General features: G+C 38.3%; 1 protein-coding gene across 2 annotated transcripts in view; it reads right to left on the minus strand.

Annotated features, from left to right (window-relative positions):
* The window catches only part of SLC25A12 (solute carrier family 25 member 12), a 199,791-nt gene that overhangs the window by 93,079 nt on the left and 86,512 nt on the right, over positions 1–20,200 (minus strand). The window contains exons 1-2 of one of the 2 annotated variants that reach the window (XM_046018994.1): positions 12,765–12,822; positions 11,738–11,791 (exon numbers count right to left, since the gene is read on the minus strand). In XM_046018994.1, the coding sequence (XP_045874950.1) occupies positions 11,738–11,791; positions 12,765–12,776 (66 nt within the window). In that variant the 5' untranslated portion in view covers positions 12,777–12,822. Of the gene's footprint in view, positions 1–11,737; positions 11,792–12,764; positions 12,823–20,200 lie in introns of those variants that run through there. The other variant, XM_046018996.1, reaches the window with a different exon arrangement.

Here is a 20,200-nt window from a genome sequence, read left to right on the forward strand (position 1 = left end):
ATATAGAAGAATGAATACGTGAATGATGTAAGAGCTGAGCATACAAAGTTAATCCTCTTGCTGTCCTTAACGTTTACTGCTCTTACTCTTAATGGAAGCCAAATTTAGTCAAGAATGTGTGCCCTTTCACTATACGAGCACTCTGCATGACGAGCGACTGCAACAGGTCTGACACACAAACCCTGTTACAACAGCACAATGTGGAATTCATCTATCATCAGTAATATTTTAATAAGAAAAAATAATTTTAACATGTGTGGCCACTTTTTAAAAGATTTTAGCTAATGATGCAAAAAATTTTTGATATTTACTAAAACCAGCTACACATGCATTAGGAAAAGGCAATTTTATCCATCTAATTTTATTTTATTTATTTAAACATTTTATTTATTTGACAGAGAGATACACAGCGAGAGAAGGAACACAAGCAGGAGGAGTGGGAGAAGAAGAAGCAGGCTTCCCGCTGAGTAGGGAGCCCGATATGGGGCTCAACCCCAGAACCCTTGGATCATGACCTGAGTCAAAGGCAGACGCTTAACTGAGCCACCCAGGTGTCCCTATTTATTTATTTTTCTTTAAAGATTTTATTTATTTGTCAGAGAAAGGAAGAGAGAGAGAACAAGCAGGGAGAGTGGCAGGGAGATGGAGAAGCAAGGAGCCCAATGCAGGACTCATTCTCAGGACCCCAGGATCATGACCCAAGCCAAAGGCAGACACCTAACTGAGTCACCCAGATGTCCCATCCATCTAATTTTAATTAGCACTTTCTGTTGCATATTTCACATACAGTAGAAATAAACCTTCTATTCGATTTTGCAAAAAAAGTTCTCCAAACATCTGCTTTCTAACTCAGTTTGTTTCCATGAAATATTATGCACTTCTTTTTCTTTTTGCTTCAGTGTATGTATTTTTACTATCCATTATATCAAGTCCTACTGTCATCTACTAAACAATGCAATTCCTAACAGAGCGTGGAGGTACAAGACCCTTGTTAATCACTGAAATCAACTGAAGCTACCATAATAAACTAGGTCTACCAAAACAATTTTCCCCTCAAAATGGCCAAAAAACTTAGAAATAATGACCCCAGAGAACTCAATGGACTCAAACTAGAATGCTTCTCAGGGCACATTAAGTTGCATAATTAATTTGCATTGTTCTTAAAATAATACTTCAATTTCTTGGTCTAAGTAACCATGGGAACATACAAGGAGCATATATATATCTGTAAGCCTGGGCAAATCATGTCTTTGACAATCAAGGTGCAGCTCCTAGGGGGACGGAATGCTTTAATGTTGGTAAGCCTTGATTAAATAGCAAGATTTTTGCCACAGAGAAAGAAGGACCTTTATTGTGGTAGGGAGTGGAAAATATTAGATTTAGGAGACAGATCAACCAAATGTAATGTAATATGAATATGGCTTGGATCCTGATTTTAACAAATCAAATTTTTAAAAAGTGAAACAATTAGGGAAATTTCAATACTGAGTGGACATCCACATTATTAAGGAGTATTTTTACCTGTAATAATCGAATTATGGTTTGATGGTTTTCAGAGTCATCACCTTTAGAGATACTAGAGTATTTGTGTATGCAGTGATACAATGTCTGGGAATTGCTTCAAAATAATCCAGTGCAGCTGCAATACAGACGAAGCAAGGTTAGCCAGAAGAGTTGGTGAAACTGAATGATGGATATATGATAATTCATTATACTATTTTCTCTAACTTATATAGATTTAAAATTTTCCATAACTAAAAGACTTTTTAAAAAATGACCAAGGTTAGCCAGAAGAGTTGGTGAAACTGAATGATGGATATATGATAATTCATTATACTATTTTCTCTAACTTATATAGATTTAAAATTTTCCATAACTAAAAGACTTTTTAAAAAATGACCAAGGTTAGCCAGAAGAGTTGGTGAAACTGAATGATGGATATATGATAATTCATTATACTATTTTCTCTAACTTATATAGATTTAAAATTTTCCATAACTAAAAGACTTTTTAAAAAATGACCAAAAAAGAATGAGATTATTCTACATGTACTATATGTACTTGTATCTCCAAATAATATTAACTAAAAAAGCTGAGTTGCTTTGAAATACATAAAGCAAGTCTCTTCTATTTACTCTATAACCTTGAGCAAGTTACTTAACCCTCCTAGGGCTCAGTTTTTTCATCTATGAAAATGGGAATATTAATGGTTCCTACCTTATAGAGTTGTTTTGAGGATTAACTATAAAGATTTGTATAAAATACTTAACAATATTGCCTGAGACATAATAGTTATTCAGTAAGTAAGAAATAGCACACACAGTTCTAGAAGCCCAATAGTGGCCATGGCAGTGGTTTCAGTGAATGATGCCTCAGAAACTTCAGTAATATTAAGTAAAAGAGAGCTGGACAGAACAGGGAAATGATTTTTAAGTTACACACATAAAGAATGTATTACAAGTCTCTCTTTTAGGTCTGTGTCTTGGTATTTCAAAGCCTACTTGGACCATTATTCCTTCTCTGGTCCAGAATGAGCAGGAATGACCATTATTCCTTCTCTGGTCTAGAATGAAGATTCCAAAACAACCTCTGCACACAACTTCCACAGTCTCTCAATCTCAGACCATGGCTATAGCCTTTCTCAAAACCTATAAACTTGAGAGAAGTCACTTCTTATGGTGTTATTTCTGAATGTGGGGATTTATAAAGATCTTCTGGTACAGGTCTCAAGAATGTGAGTAATTAGCTGATTACATGTTCACAATCAGAAACACATACTAACATCTTCATCACTTTAATAGGTCCAGCACAGTTGCCTGGGAAAGACAAGGGACTCAGATCTTACTCAGGAAAGAAAAGTCTTCATCTTATCCTAGAAGAAAAGGGAGGGAACCAGGAACTAGGCTCCATCTGTCAGGCAACATTTACAAATTACTTCAGTTAATTTTTCTAACATCCCTATGTGTTAGGTGTAGTTACCCCTTCTCAGACAGATGAGCAAACAGACTCCAAAGCTAATGTAAATACCTACAGTCATACAGCAAAAAGGGATCAAATAAGGACTCAACTCCAGGTCAGACTACAAAACCCTTGAAGGCTCTAGCTATTGGTCTCCTAGATGAAAAGGAGTCAGTGAGGGGCGCCTGGGTGGCTCAGTGGGTTAAAGCCTCTGCCTTCAGCTCAGGTCGTGATCCCAGAGTCCTGGAATCAAGCCCCTAATAGAGCTCTTTGCTCAGCAGGAAGTCTGCTTCCCTTCCTCTCTCTTTGCCTGCCTCTCTGCCTACTTGTGATCTGTCTGCCAAATAAATAAATAAAATCTTAAAAAAAAAAAAAGAAAAAGAAAAGGAGTCAGTGAGGCCTCACTCAAGATATTCTAACACCCCCATGGACAGGAGGAAATTAAATTGGAAGAATCAAGGCAGTCATCCATAAGAAAGCACAGAAACGTTTAAGGAAGTTTACATAATAGATCAATAGGGTCTATTTAAATATAACCTATTCAAAATGTAAATTGAATTATTCCACTTCCAAGGTGAAAGATCTTCAGCAGTTTCAAATAACACTCTTAAAAAAAAAAAAAAATCCAAACTCTTTTCTGTGGCCTACAAACAAGGCCACACCTGATAAGGCTCTCCTGCAGCCTCATCTCTTACTGGCCATTCACTCCCTCACTAACCGACACCAGGAACACTGGCCTCATTTCTGTTTGCCAAACATACCAAACCCTTATCTACCTCTAGGCCTTTAGACATGAGAGCCCTCTGTTCAGAATTCTCTCTACCCACCTTTTAGTCTCATCTCTAATATCACAATCTCAGGGGTCTTTACTGACCACCCTCTTGACAAATGATGGCCTTCTCCATCATTTTATTTCCCTTATTAGACTTGTCACCTTCTGCAGCTGCTTTTTGTTTTTTCCCAAGTCTGTGGGCTTTGCTATTGTCTGTCTCACTGTGACCTAGAATGTAAGGTTTTACCTTCACTGAAATCCTCTTATCTAAAATCTATAAAGGTAGGGGCACCTCGGTGGCTCAGTCAGTTAAATGTCTGAGTTTGGCTCAGGTCATTATCAGGGGTTCCTAGATGAAGCCCCACCACTGGCTCCCTGCTCAGTGAGGAGTCTGTCTCTCCCTTTCGCCCTGCATCCCCTCTGGCTCATGCTCACTTTCTCTCTCCCTCCCCCCCGCCTCTCTCAAATAAATAAGTTTTCAAAAAAATCTTTAAGGCCACCTGATTGGCTCAGTTGGTTAAGCATCTGCCTTTGGCTCAGGTCATGATCCTGGAGTCTTGGTATCAAGTCCCACATTGGACTCCCTGCTCAGTAGGGAGTCTGCTTCTCCCTCTGACCCTCTCCCCTCTCAGGCTCTCCCTCATCACTCTCTCTTTCTCTCTCAAATAAATAATTTTTTAAAAATAAAAAAATCTTTAAAATCTATAAAGGTAAACCTAGCACAATGCCTAACCTGGCACATGGTAGACAATTAAAAATACACTGATGGAGGGTGCCCATCAGTCATTAAGCAGCTGCCTTCGGCTCAGGTCATGATCCCAGGGTCCTGGGATCGAGGCCCACATCGGGCTCCCTGCTCGACAGGAAGTCTGCTTCTCCCTCTCCTGCTCCCCTCTGCTTGTGTTCCTCTGTCTCTGTGTCTCTCTCTGTCAAATAAATAAATAAAATCTTTAAAATATAGATATATAGATAGATAGGTAGTAGAACACAACATGGCATTTAATAACACTAATTTTCTCATCTTTTCAAGTATTTTTCAATCCTTTAGTTGACTCAAAGATAAAATCTATGATGTAAGTATGCCTTTAATGCCTAACCTTTTTTTTAATGAAAACTCTATATAGTTTATGACAAATGCTAATATACTAAAGATAAAGGCTATCGTCTTCAATGCCTACATTCTAAAGAACTGGTGAAAACTCTTAATCAATATGGCTGAGAAAACTATAGATCCCCTTCTGTGTGTCTCATACTGGGTTTACTCAACCCAATTTAGTCTAGGAAGTCCTCTTTTAACTTCGGGTTCTGAACTGTTAAATTCTTACTTTTTAAATTATTCACTTGGTAAAAATCTAATACATATACATCAATATTTTATTTTCCCCTAATAATTTTTTTTAAATTTTATTTATTTGACAGAGAGAGAGAGAGAGCAGGAACACAAGCAGGGAGTGTGGGAGAGGGAGAAGCAGGCTTCTCGCTGAGCATGGAGACCGATCCCAGGACTCCGGGATCACAACCTGAGCCGAAGGCAGATACTAATGACTGAGCCACCCAGGCACCACCCCCCTAATTCTTCTATAACTATATATATGTGTAAATATATATACAACATATATGAAATGGCATTTAGAAAACTAAAATCATGCTATCTACACTTATTTACATCTTTCTTATCTCAATAGTACACTGGAAATCTCTCTAAATCAGCTGATACAGGCCTCATTCTTTTTAGTTCTGCATAATTTTCCAGGGATGGTTATTCTAATTTTTCTACCACTCCCCTTTGATAGTATTTCTCTTGTTTCACACCTTTTTTTCCTCAAGGAACAACTCCATGCTGCAACTAACAACCCTGTACACATATTCTCTCTTTTTTTAAGATTTTATTTATTTGAGAAAGACAGAAAGCGCGAGCTTGTGCGCACAAGCAGCAGGGAAGGGCAGAGGGAGAGGAACAAGCAGACTCTTGATGAGCAGGGAGCCTGAACCAGGACTAGATCCCAGGACCCGGTGTTCATGACTTGAGCTGAAGGCTCACTTAACTGACAACCAGCCAGGCACCCCGTGCACATACATATTCTTACGAGTATTTTTATTTCTCTGGGGTAAATATCCCAAATGTAGGACTGTTTGTTCAAATGTTATCTTCTTTCTATTTTTAACTATTGCCAGATTGCTTTCCAAAGAGTCTTTGTTCCCACAAATACCCTGTGAGAGCACCTTTTCACTCCACACTGAGCCTCAGGAGATGCTATCATTTGTAGTACACATTCCATGCTTTTGAAAACATAGCCCTAATGCCTACTCCAACAAAGTAGAAATGTCTCCTGCTAAAAGCCCTGTTTAATTCCCTTCTCAGCTCCACATTACTGCAAAAAATAAATACATAATACGTAAACAAATGTTTATTGAATAAAAGGATATTTCTTTCCATTAAAAATGTTATCATAAAAACCCTAAGGAAGAATCACACTGCTTTACATTAGCATCTTCTTCCATTTCTTCTCTAAAATAACACAGAAGAAAATGAATTTTCCTAATTTTTATTTTTTTTATTTTTTTTTTTTTAAAGATTTTTTATTTTTACTTATTTGACAGAGAGAGATCACAAGTAGGCAGAGAGGCAGGCAGAGAGAGAGGGAAGCAGAGAGAGAGGGAAGCAGGCTTGCTGCTGAGCAGAGAGCCCGATGCGGGACTCGATCCCAGGACCCTGAGATCATGACCTGAGCCGAAGGCAGCGGCTTTAACCACTGAGCCACCCAGGCGCCCCTCCTAATTTTTAAATGGAATATGATCTTCATTGTTACATTGGTGATAATGAGAAAAACAGGAGGGGCACCTGGGTGGCTCAGTCATTAAACATCTGACTTCAGTTCAGGTCATGATCTCAGGGTCCTGGTCCTGAGACCCATGTCAGGCTCTACACTCAGCAGGGAATCTGTTTCTCTCCCCTCCCTCTAGTCCTCCCCCTGCTTGTGCGCTTGCTCACGCGCTCTCTCTCTCTCTCTCAAATAAATAAAATCTTTTAAAAAAGAGAGAGAGAGAGAGAGAGTAAAAGAATAGGATTGATATAATATTTGAGTTCTATATTGCAGCATGTTTCTAGTCTAACATATATAATGATACAGTCTCAAATGTGTTGCTTTTACCATACAATACATTGATAAATAAACAACAAAAAGTCTACCAACTGAAAAAAAAAAAGACCTTGACAAACAATTCACTTAGAACAGTTTTTGATAAACCTACTTGGCCACAAAGCATAGACTAGATTAACTCCTCATTCTTAAGTTTGTCAGGTTTATAATAAACAGCCTATGACATTCCTGTTATCCTCACCTTACCTCCCTCTTCATTGCTTCTATTGTCTCCTTTTGCTACTGTATATTTCTGATGTAGCGAAACTGGGTCAATGATAGTGTGTGGGTGAGAGAGGTGAAAGAAGAGATAAATCAAGAAATGACAATTGTAAAGGTAGTAATAGTAAGATCTTAGCTTGACAACCGGTTGTAAAATTATAGCACAATCTAACACATACGAATTCATTTGTTGTGCTCCTATATTCAAAATAATAATGCACTTTACTTTTATAAAGCCCTTCTCACAAACTTGCACACATAATTCCATTAAAGCACTTTCAAAGAGGAATATTTTGCTATTCACAAAAACAAATGAGTATTTGTGAATTAGAGAGTTAATCTAAATTTTACAAAGAACAGCTTCCATCTAGGGACACCTGCGTGACTCAGATGGTTAAGCATCTGCCTTCGGCTCAGGTCACAATCTTTGGGTCCTGGGATGGAGCTCCATATCAGGCTCCCTGCTCAGCGTGGACTCTGCTTCTCCTTTCCCTCTGCCCATTCCCCCACTCATGCACATATACTCTCTCTCTATCCCAAATGAATAAAGTCTTTATTTAAAAAAAAAAAAACTTTCCATTGTGTTCCAAAATTCAAAATCAAATCTTCTCTGTAATCTTTAAACAGTTCAAATGATCCTGAACTCAAGCAGCCCCAAAATCCTACCAAAGCCAAATTATACTAGTAACAATAACCTATATTTTAATCTTTGTATCTTTTTGAAACTACTTTAAATTCCCATGGGATGATTCTCTCTAGTTCTCCTCCTCCTCCTTTCCACTTCAATTGTGGATATGACTTATAAATCAGTCCCTTATTCCTGGTCTTGTTTCTTTTATATTTAATCCCCTGACCACAAGGAATTATCTAACACCTGTACAAATTTGTCACTCCCCAAACCTGACAAATTTAACATACTGGGCCATATTTATTTAACAACCCACAACCCAACTTAAACTGCTCCCACAAAAAAAAAAAAAAAAAAAAAATTAATTCCCAAAATGGATGCCTTATCAATTAACATCTATCCAGATTCACTACTTCTTCCCTTACTTTTATATTTAACACCAAATTCAATGGATTCATCCCTTACAAAGTCCCTGGTGTTGTCCTTCCTTTCTATTTCCCCAGCCATCAGCCACTCCAGGTCATTATCTCCCACATGTATTATTTCAACAGCCTCTTAGCTGATCTCCCTACCTACTTCCAACCTCTCCACACTTTATCCAACACACACAAAGAGCTATCAGAATTCACCACTTCAATTTTCCCACTCAGAAACCCATAGTGCCTCCCTACTGTTTCAAATCCAAACTCATTGGCCAAATGTTCTAGATAGTTACAGTGTAAAGGCACTTTTTTTCATCACCTAAGTAACCAGGTTTTTTTCCTTTAACTTTACAAACACAGCTACCACTAGCCTCTCATATACCTCTAGCTTTCAAAATATTATCTGCCCCCCATTTTGAGACCCCACAAGTGATTTTGTGTAATGGATAAGAGTACACGTTCTGCAGTTTGATTGGAATCCAGCCTCCACCACTTAAGGACTAAATGACATTAACCAAGTCGTTTAACTTCCTCTATTTAACAGGGACTCTAACCCTACCTCCTAGGGCTGTTATAAAAATTAATACAGTACCCTTAACACATTAGGCCAGCACAGCCCAGAATGATCAAAAAAGTTAGCCATTGTCATTATTATTACAGCCATTTTGATCCAAGCAAGCCAAATTGATTGCTCTACCAGAATCTATGCCTTTGATTTCATTATTCTTGACTCCCTCGAACACAACCTGTTAGAGATTGACTGGGTCTGAGGGAGGACTAGTCACATGTCCATTACCATTCACATCTAGGCTCAGTCCTCTCCTTTGATTGTTCAACTGGTATCTACTGCTAAACTAAATACAACTGCACACACAGCACACAGCAAACGGTCCTTAGTAAATGCTAAAGAAATATGTAGTTAGGGGCGCCTGGGTGGCAGCTCAGTGGGTTAAGCCTCTGCCTTCGGCTCAGGTCATGATCCCAGGGTCCTGGGATGGAGCCCTGCATCTCGGATCTCAGGCTCTCTGCTCAGCAGGGAATCTGCTTCTCCCTCTCTCTGCCTGCCTCTACCTACTTCTGCCTACTTGTGATTTCTCTCTGCCAAATACATAAATAAAAAATCTTAAAAAAAAAACAAAAACGTAGTTAGTATTTTTGCCTATTATCTCTAAAATACTAATAAACCATATGCTTCTAAAATAAAACTGTTTCTAAACAATGTCTTATAGCTTAAAGTAACTATAGTTTGAAGTACTTGAGACAGGAATAAAAAAATCTGCTATCTTACTTGTAACTGTCCTCTAACTGGCTCAACTAACTACAGTATATCTTTCTAGTTGCTGAAGGTAAATATTTATGATCTATTATCTATCAATAATTCTTGGGCCAATGCCTTATAACTAGTGCTAAATGTACTGTTATGAATTCCCCAATTTTTCAATATAAAAATAAAATATGGTGCTCATCCAAAATAATGTGTAAGAAGATAATGATAAGGGAGTGCCTGGCCAGCCCAGTTAGTAGAGCATGCTATTTTTGACCTCAAGGATTTTTGATTTCCAGGTTGTAAGTCCAAGGCCCACAATGGGTGTAGATATTACTTAAAAATAAAAATCTTGGGGCACCTAGGTGGCTCAGTGGGTTAGAGCCTCTGCCTTCGGCTCAGGTCATGATCCCAGGGTCTTGGGATCGAGGCCCCGCATCGAGCTCTCTGCTCAGCAGGGAGCCTGCTTCCTCCTCTCTCTCTCTCTCTCTCTCTGCCTGACTCTCTGCCTGCTTGTGATCTCTGCCTGTCAATTAAAAAAAAAAAAAAAATCTTAAAAAAATAATTTAAAAAATCTTAAAAAAAATAAAGATAATGATAAGATTTAAAAGTTGTCAAAAAGCTAGGCATAGTGCCAGCTCTCTCCTTATATTTCTATCCTCCCTCCCCCAAAAAACCAAATCCATGCAGAATCATAGAATTTTTTTCCGCAAGATTTTTTGGTAAGATTTATTTATTTATTTTAGAGAAAGAGAGAGCAGAGGGTAGGGGCAGAGAAGAGGGAGAGAAACCCCAGCCGACTCCCTGTGGGAAGCAGATCCTGATATGGGGCTCTATCTCACGACCCTGAGATCAGACGTGTGCCAAAATCAAGAGTCCAACGCTTAATTGACTGTGCCACCCAGGGGCTCCTCCACAGGATTTTTAAAGCTCAAAGGACCTCAATCCCCATTTCCCGACATCCCACTGAGTCCCAAATAAGAGGGTGAAGCCCAGAAAGGCCAGAGAGGTAGCCTACAGGTACAACAATCAGAGGGAGGACTGGGAATTGAACCCAGTGTTTCTGACACCTTCACTACATCATGCATCATTTCAACTGATTTCTTCCATGCCTACTTAATCTAGAAAAAATTAACAATATCACACAAACTTTTCACAAAACAACTAAGTATAATCATACGGTGCAGTTAATACTGACATTTTTTTCCCGCTATTTTCAAGAACACTTGTGAGGAATAAAGGTTTCAAGCTATAAACAGATCATTTCTATTACAATTACTTATGTTCTGGAAATGATACTTCCCTGTATCAGATTTTATAAAATTTAAGGTTCCAATTTTTGCTAGTTCTTTTTCATGAACTACACATATGCATGGTCATCTATGCAGCCTACCTCCCCAACAATAGCTTAAGCAATCCATGCTTCAGATAAAAATGTCATCTATTCCAGGCTGATCAGCATATGTTAGAATCTGTTCCTAATATAGAACCATAGACTTTTGGAGTTGGAAGGAACCTTGGAGATCACCTCTCATTTTACAGAGGAAACAAATACCCAGCAGCGCCCAAGGTCAAAGTTTCTATATAAGAACCCAGGTCCAGAATAGAAAGTTTTCAAAAGAATATTTCAGAGAAGAACACCTTATTTGGTGGAACACCTTAGCTTGTCTCCCTTTTCCTCTATTTCTTAACTACAACTTCCTGCCTGAGGAACTTCTGAAATTTAAGAAAAGAAAGCAAAACAAAAAAGTAAGCCAACTTTTTAAGTCTACAGCCAAGTTGCTGATCTTAAAAACTTAGCAGAAGGTGGATCCTTGCAAGAACTGTAGACAGTAACATCTTGTAACAAAACCTCAAAAGCTGATGACTGTAAATAAGCAGAGGGAGAAAAGACACAGACCATTAACAATAACTATAATATTCTTATTTCTGCAACAAATAACAAATAAATACTTATAAGGAGAAAAACTATAAACTTGCAACTTTCAAGAAAGAAATTTAGTCACCATACCTAGTAATTACACAAGAATGTCAATACATTTCGAAATATAATTTTGATCACAGTGCTTAAGGGAAGTCAGAAATTTTTTTCAGTGTTCTTTACATACTTTAAGTCATGTTAAAAAAATATTATGGGGAAAGTATTTTATCAAACCTTAGTAAAAGAAATCTTTATTCAAACCTTAAATAAAATATTATAAGCTATGTTTGTCTATCCATGTTTTTCAAAATGAATGAAAATAGAAAAATCCTGAAATTTGAGGCCGAAAAGCACTAAATTTACAACGGTTTTTTGTCCCAATAAAAGATCATGCAACATAAGCCAATTACCTGTAGGAATATGTTTCTTAACTCGTGAGGATCACCTCGCTTGGTTGTTTGCACCTGTAAGCAAAAAAAAAAAAAAAAAAAAATCCATTAATGCTTTACTAGAAACCACATAATCTCTTCAGATTAGAGGTCTCAGACCTCCAACAGAGGTCTCAGACCTCAGACGCTAACAATCAATGCTCTTATCTTTTATAAGGGCATTAGTTTAAAACAAATCAAAAGTACCAATACTGATAACACCTGTCAAATTTGTAGATCTGTGACTACAGGGGGTAAGTACAGGTGTGAAGAGCTTAATATATAGCAAATCTCCCACTTTTCCTCCGAACTGGAAAGGGAAGGCAGGGAGGATCAATCTCTTACTTTACTCCACATCCACTAGCAACAACCCACCTCCCAATCAAGAGGCCAGCAAGAATAGAGCAACAGGAAAGTTGAAACACCCAAATTAATCGCCTGGCCTAGCAGCCTTTCTTCCCCACGTAAAGCAATCCAGAAAATAATTATCTTCTCCCTTTCCCCACCCAACCTAAAATATGAAAGCTGCGACAAGGTTTTCAAATACTTTCGACATCTTGCCACCTGCAGCACAAATGCCAACCACTGCCCCCGGTCCCACTAAAGCCCCAAATTACTCAATTACTCATCCCTTCCCCCACTGCAATACAGAGATGCCTTAGGTATCCCTGGCTTTACATGCCACTTCCTCCTACTCCCTTTCTGATGCCCTCCGAGTCCGGGCTCACAACCCCATGCACCTAGAGCAGGACATTACTCTTCCTTCACCGACCTGTGGTCCTCCGAAGCCCCTCCAACTCATAATCCCTCCTCCTTCCCCTCCCCCAGCCGGGCATCCTCTTTCTCGGGTCCAAGCCCCACACAGCTCTCCCACCCGCAAGCTGGAGCCCCAGGATACGCTATTTAAAAACCAGGCAACGAAGGAAATGGTAGGAGGTGAAGGGCTGGAGGCAAGGTCCCCGGAATGGCTCTTATGCAATAAAGGCAGCAGCAGAGAGTTGGGAGTCACCTTGACCGCCATGCTGTGCTCGGAAGCCGGGGACGAGCGAGTGAGCGAGCAAGGCCGAGCTGTCAGGGCGCGCGCGCGCCGCCTTCCCGGCCGCGCCCGCCCTCCCGCTCGCCGGCGCCGCGCGCGTCCCTATGCAAATGAGCCCGGGGCGGGGCGGGAAGAGGGCCCCGAATCCCCGCCAGAAAGGGAGCTGGACCCGGGCGGGCGGCCTGCCTAGCTGGGGGGGAGGACGCGCCTCCCACGGGGAAGACTGGAGTGCCAGCCCTGGGATTCCGACGCGCCGCGTGGTTGCCTACAGCTGAGTCTCCGCCAGGAAAGCCCCAGGTTTCTTAAGGCCTCTTAGTGGGTGTGGCTTTGGGCACCGACTTCAGCCAAAGTCATTTTCTCCTGAGACTTAAAGGAACGCTTGGGATCCAGATAAAGCAAGATTTCGACGAATCGAATGACATGTCCCCTTGATGATGATAATAATAATAAATGAATTAATGACAACAAATGGCAAATATTGACAATATAAAAGAGGGGCGACCGTGCACCCGGCGGAAAAGCTAAGGAAACAACAATAACTGTGTCCTTAAATTGGCATGAGATGAATATGCTCAATAGATTTGTAATTCTTGTCCCATTGTAAAGCTTTATTAGTCGGTTCACTCCACACTCTAATCACCTAAATCTTTTGTGCAATGAGGTAGGGCACAAATGCATACGGAAAATAATCCATTTGTCTTCAACAGGACTGGTACTGAATCCTGGCCCCACTTACCCCAACATATACATTGCCGGTCCTGCCTAAGTAGTAGATTTATCTTGAACCAAAATAATGTCTCTGAAACCGAATTTTGCCATTGTTGACTATATTGAACCACAGACTGATTGACTCAACAGACATTTACTGGGCATCTATTATATGCCAGATATAGTCCTGCTTGTAAAAAATAGAAAACAAGTAATATGTAGTCCCTAACTTCTAGTATTTTACAGATGGTCAATGCTTCCCTAAACTCCAACCTTAAGTATATTTTTGTTTGTTTGTGACTACAGGCATACTACCTGTTTAAAAAAAAAAAGCTAACAACATAAGATTTATCTTAAACTCTTAATCCCTCTCTACCTTTTTCAAGTTTCCAGTGTTCAGTTTAAGAGGAGACTTTCCTTTTCTCCAATCCCACTAATCATAATATTTGTGTTAAGTATTTAAGTTTATAGAAATGAGGAAAGAGGAGGGGCAAATGGAAATTGTTGATAAGGAGTGCTACATTATTAGTACCATAATGAGCTTTCCTGCTGCAGTTGATTTAAATATTACATTTATTCAGTTTGTTCAAATTTCTTTTAACAATGTTATTGGACATAAGGATTTACAAACTTATATTTTGTTCTTCTAGCACTTTATGCTCCTGATACTTTGTTTTCTCTTATTTCCTGAAGTTTCTCCAAGTAGGAATCTCAAAATGTTTATTTTACATTACTTTACATGGGAAGAATATCTGTTTAGTAAGCCAAATTTCCTCAGTTTGAATACAAGTACCTAAGGGAAGGAAGGCATTTATTTAAAATGAAAGAATTATTTCCTATTGGAATATGTTGTTGACCAAATCTGTATTGTTGGAGTGAAAATTGAGGGTCAGACTGGCAACTCCTACAGAGGAAGACAACACCACATTTAAACAGAGCCCACCACAATAATTCCTAGGTATAAGCACCAAACACAATGAAAATTTCCTTGAATTAAAAAATAGGTGAGGAGCACCTGGGTGGCCAGTCTGTTAAGTTTCTGATTCTTGGTTTCAGCTCAGGTCTGATCTCAGGGTCATGAGATCGAACCCCACCAAGCTGGCTTGAGATTCTCTCTCTCCCTCTGCCTCTCACATTCATATTCTCTCTCTCTAAAATAAATAAGTCTGTTCTTAAAAAATAGGTTACCTTTGAGAAAAATTATATATATATAATTTATATATATAATATGTATATTTTATATATAGATACACAAACACTATATATATATGTAGATATATATATATATATAAACACCTTTAAAAAAAATAGCTGAACTTTGAGCAAGTCCAAGAGCTTCACTGGTGCCAATCTATTTGCAATGGAGATGATGTAATAATTTAAAACTAAATAAAGCTGATATACAGAGAAAATAGAAAAGCTCAGCTACCCAAAATAAAGATGGATTTTGCTAGATTTTTTTATCTATCCAAATACAATAAACAATAAAATGGATAAAGGTATTAAAATGATAAATTACATGGAAATAAACTTAGTATTTAAAGGAATACGAAAGTCCATGAGTTAGAAATCCTATTCTGAAAAGCTTTGTGATCTATCCTGTTATAATGATTGATTAAAGGTATTATCAAAAGTTAAAGCAGGGGCACCTGGGTGGCTCAGTGGGTTAAGCCTCTGTATTCAGCTTGGGTCATGATCTGAGGGTCCTGGGATTGAGCGCCGTGTCAGGCTCTCTGCTCAGCAGGGAGCCTGCTCCCCCCCACCCCGTCTGCCTCCTCTCTGCTTGCTTGTGATTTCTCTGTCAAATAAATAAATAAAATCTTTTAAAAAAAAGTTAAAACAAATTAAAACTTACTTTTGCCTCAATTGCAGATGATCAAGGTTGAAGGAAAACTTATTACTTAATGGAATACCAAAAGACAAACCTGTCAAATAATATTCACAATATATTTGAGAAAAGGTGCTAGAAATAGTTCAAAACTTCACAGTTTTTTAAAAAATACTTGCCAATAAAGTAATTTATAATTCTTCCCTTAAATTGCAAGTGACATTTGTAAACAAGAAATAATTTTAAAACTAGGGAACAACTATAAGTTGAAAACTTAATAATTAAAACAGCCTATAGAAAATGACATTTCAGAAAGCAAAATTGGAAGTTAAACGCTAAAAGACTAGTTGCAAATGTATTGTCATTAATAGTCACTTTTTAGAATTGATTTAATAAGAGATTCAATATGTAGCTTTACTGAGCCGGGAATTTACATTTGCTTGTGAAATAGTTGCCCATGAAAATAATATACTACCCCAACTGCAGAACCAAAATATGGGTTTACTAGACAAACCCGCAGAAACATTTTTTTAACTCCCGAGCAGCTTACATTATGTTTATTTGAAACCATCCAGTCACTTTGTGGGTGAAAGTTAGAATTATACTAATGTCTAGTGTCTTAATAAACTAAAATGTAATAATTAAAACAAGAGGCAATTTCCAATGAGCCTGCTCTGCCGCAACTCCTGGCCATCCTTCCATTTTTTAAAAAATATTTTATTTATTTATTTATTAGAGAGAGAGAGATCACAAGTAGGCAGAGAGTCAGGCAGATGGGGTAGGGGGAAGCAGGCTCCCCGCTGAGCAGAGAGCTCAATGGGGGACTCGATCCCAGGACCGAGACCATGACCCAAGCCAAAGGCAGAGACCCAACCCCAGAGCCACTCAGGTGACCCATCCTTCCATTTTTAATAACATACTATTTCTGTTTATTTTCTAGCCTCCTCCAATTATTTTACTGACATGAATACATTTTTTTCTTGTTTCCATATCCCACACAGCTACTATGGATGTCATCTTGCAAGAAGTAAATCCAGGTACTGTATAAACACTAGAAGAGCATTAGGTTATCACTGACTGACTAAACCAGGAGTAAAACTCTTCCTAGGTTGAAAGTACATGTACCATCATTATGATGAGGAATAAGCTGAATTTTATGCCTCCCATCAACATGAATCTCACTTAAAATAATTGAAATAGGGGTGCCTGGGTGGCTCAGTCATTGGGTATCTGCCTTTGGCTCAGGTTATGATCCCACGGTCCTGAGATCAAGCTCTGCATGGGGCTCCCTGCTCAGCAGGAACCTGCTTCCCCGGCTCCCACTCCCCCTGCTTGTGTTCCCTCTCTCACTGTCTCTTTCTCTGTCAAATAAATAAATAAAATCTTTTTAAAAATGTTTCAAGTAAATAGCATGATCTGACTTTGGCACACATACATACAAAGGATATTTGAACATCTGGAACTTTGAAGTAATATTGATCTTGACCTAATAGAATTATAAAATGGTTCTTTTTATTTTACTGAAATACTACAAAACTTACAATTTTATAAGATGTGCTTTAACTCCTTTCTTGCTAAGAATCTTTATGGGGAAATGGCAAGGGTAGGCTAGGGAGAAATATTAAACATTACATGTCCAAGTTTGAACAAATTATGTTCTACTTCATAGGCTGACCTCAAAATCAGCCATAAATTATTATTTCAACCCAAACCACTTACAGATACTAGATAAATTAGACATTTTAGGACTTCTCTATATTGTACAAGTATTATACTCCCTCTATGAACATTTGGTCTTATTGAAATAAATTCTCTTTTTGGTGGAGAGGGAAGAGTGGGATATCAAAAACCAGATGGAATAGTTGTACTTTTGTAGTTACATCTTCCTAACCTGCTCTTCCTCACAGCTGGACTCTGAGTCCTATAAATTATGCGATGGGGATGACAGTGATCTTATTTTTGGACCACAGTCTTCTTTATTCCCTTGTGGAGGCAATAACAGTTTTCTTTTCAATGGATTTGGGAAGGAATTCAGGGAATGAACTGCTCTAGATGTTCAAGTCTGTGAGGGCCCTATCACTATATTAGTCATGTAAGCTGATATTTAGTGAAAAACCTTATGATCAGATGGAGAATTGAACTACATGAACTGTAATGTTTCTTTTCATACTCTAATGTCATGATTGAGAGTGAGCCAGATTTTAGCTAATAAAAATTTATTGAGTGCCTTTGTTTGCACTAAACTCACTGTTGCAACTATAGGAAATATAAAGAAAATAAATAGCGTGTCTCCCAAAGCATGGAGAATATTTGACTGCGGCAACTGCTGTTAGTCGTTTTTTTTCTAATGATACCAAACCTTCTGCATATGTCAAAGGCCAAGGCAGCTTTAGGTAATAATGCAGTAAAAAAAAATCTGTGGTTTGCCACATATTCCCATTCCAATCAAAAGTATATAACTGGGACAACAAATATCCGGCTCAATCCCTGAGATGCCCACCTCTACCAACCCCTGGGGATTTACTTGGATCTGGTTTTTGCCTCCCTTCTATTTAGAGGTCAACCAGAAAGGATGCTTGGAATCTGGTCTAAAGTAGAGAAAAAAATTTCACTTTAAAAATTGTGCCAGGCGAAAAACAAAGACCTCAGAATATCCAAGCAAACTTGAACAATAACAAAGTTAGGGGACTTACACTACCTGACTTCAATGTTTATTATAAAGCTAAAGAAATCAGTACAGTGTGGTACTGGCTGGTATAAGGATTGATAAATAGGTCAATAGGAGAGATTAGAGAGACCCAAAAATAGATATGAAATTATAAAGTCATTTGATTTCTAGCAAGGGTACTAAAATAATTCAATGGGGCAAGGAGTCTTTTCAACAAATGACTCTGGATAAAACAGAAATTCACGTGGGAAAAAAATAAATTTCAACCTCTACCTCAAAATACACACTAAGACTGAGTTGAGATGAATCATAGACCTAAGTGCAAAAGCTAAAATCATAACACTTTTAGCAAAAACATAAAATAATATCTTAGAGATTCAAAGGTTGGTAAAGGATTTTTAGTCAGCACATTAAAAGCAATAACCATAAATTAACAAATTGATAAATTATATTGCAATAAAATTAAAATTCATACTCATCAAACAGCAGAATTAAGAAAATGAATAGGCGGGGCGCCTGGGTGGCTCAGTGGGTTAAAGCCTCTGCCTTCGGCTCAGGTCATGATCCCGGGGTCCTGGGATGGAGCCCTGCATCGGGCTCTCTGCTCAGCAGAGAGCCTGCTTCCTCCTCTCTCTCCGCCTGCTTCTCTGCCTACTTGTGATCTCTGTCTCTCTAGTAAATAAATAAAATCTTAAAAAAAAAAAAAAAAGAAAGAAAATGAATAGGCAAGCCACAGTCTCTGAGAGAAAAATTAGCAAAACATATATACAACAGGGTGCCTGAGGAGCTCAGTCAGTTAAGTGTCTGCCTTTGGCTCAGGTCATTCCAAGGTCATAAGATTCCCTGTTGGGCAGGGAGTCTGCTTCTCCCTCTCCTCCACTCCCCACCATGGCTCCACTTATTCTCTCTCTCAAATAAATATATGTGTGTGTGTATATATATATATATACACAACACAACAAAGGACCGATACTCCAGTATATAAGGAACTCCTAAAACTCAATCATAAATAAGCAACCTAGCTTAAAAATGGGCAAAAAATTTGAACAAATACTTCACAAAAGAAAATGTACAAAGGGCCAATAAGCATATGAAAACTACACAAGATGATTAGCCATCAGGGAAATGCAAATTAAATCACAGTAAAGAGATAGCAGTAGACACCCACGAGAGTGGCTAAAATTAAAAAGACTGAAAACAAATGCTGGCAAGGATGTGGAGCAACCAAAGCTCTCAGGCACAGTAGTGGGAGTGTAAAATGGTCCAATCACTTTGGAAAAAGATCTAGCAGGTTCTATAAAACTAGACATACACCCCCACTATGACCCAGCAATTTTACTTTTTGGTATTTACCCAAGAGAGGTGAAAATATGTGTGGATAAAAAGATTTGTACAAGAATGTTCATGGCCACTTTATTCATAAAAGCCAAAAACTGGAAATAGCCTAGGTGTCTATCAATAGGAGAATGGATATACTATGGTACATCTACAGAATGTAATACTATTCAGCAATTAAAAAAAAAAGAGGGGTTCCTGGCTGGCTCAGTGGGTTAAGCCTCTGCCTTCCACCTAGGTCATGATCTCAGGGTCCTGGGATCGAGCCCTGCATCTCTCCTGCCTCTCTGCCTATCTTCTGTCTCTCTCTCTGTGTCAAATAAATAAATAAAATTTTTATAAATAAATAAATAGCAAATTACTGATACATAGAACATGGTATCATCCTAAGTATCATGCTAAGTGAAAGAAGCCTTTCATGGAATTATATAGTGTAAATATATGATTACATTTATGTAAAGTTCCAGAACAAACAAAGCTAATCTATGGTGGGGAAAAGAACTAGGTTTTCTGGAAGACAGGAATTGAAGGAATCATCTGGAATGATGGTAATAGTCTATGTCTTGCTAGGGGTTTAGATTAGAGGTGTATGTATTTTCCAAAACTTAGGGAATGTACACTTAGGGTTTATATATTTTATCATGTGTAAATTTTTCCTCAAAAGAAAAAAATCTGTGAATGTTAAATTCTAGCTAATGAAGTATTTAGGGGAGAAAATACTACTATCTTATATTTACTTTGAAATGCATAAAAGAAATAAGATTGGTGAATGGATAGAGAGACAAATGGATGGATGATGGATGAATACGGGGGAGAGAGATATGTGATACCTATCTGAGGGATATATGGGAATTCACTGTAAAAATTCAA

This window comes from Meles meles, chromosome 9 (assembly GCF_922984935.1).
Source record: "Meles meles chromosome 9, mMelMel3.1 paternal haplotype, whole genome shotgun sequence".
Taxonomy (NCBI): domain Eukaryota; kingdom Metazoa; phylum Chordata; class Mammalia; order Carnivora; family Mustelidae; genus Meles; species Meles meles.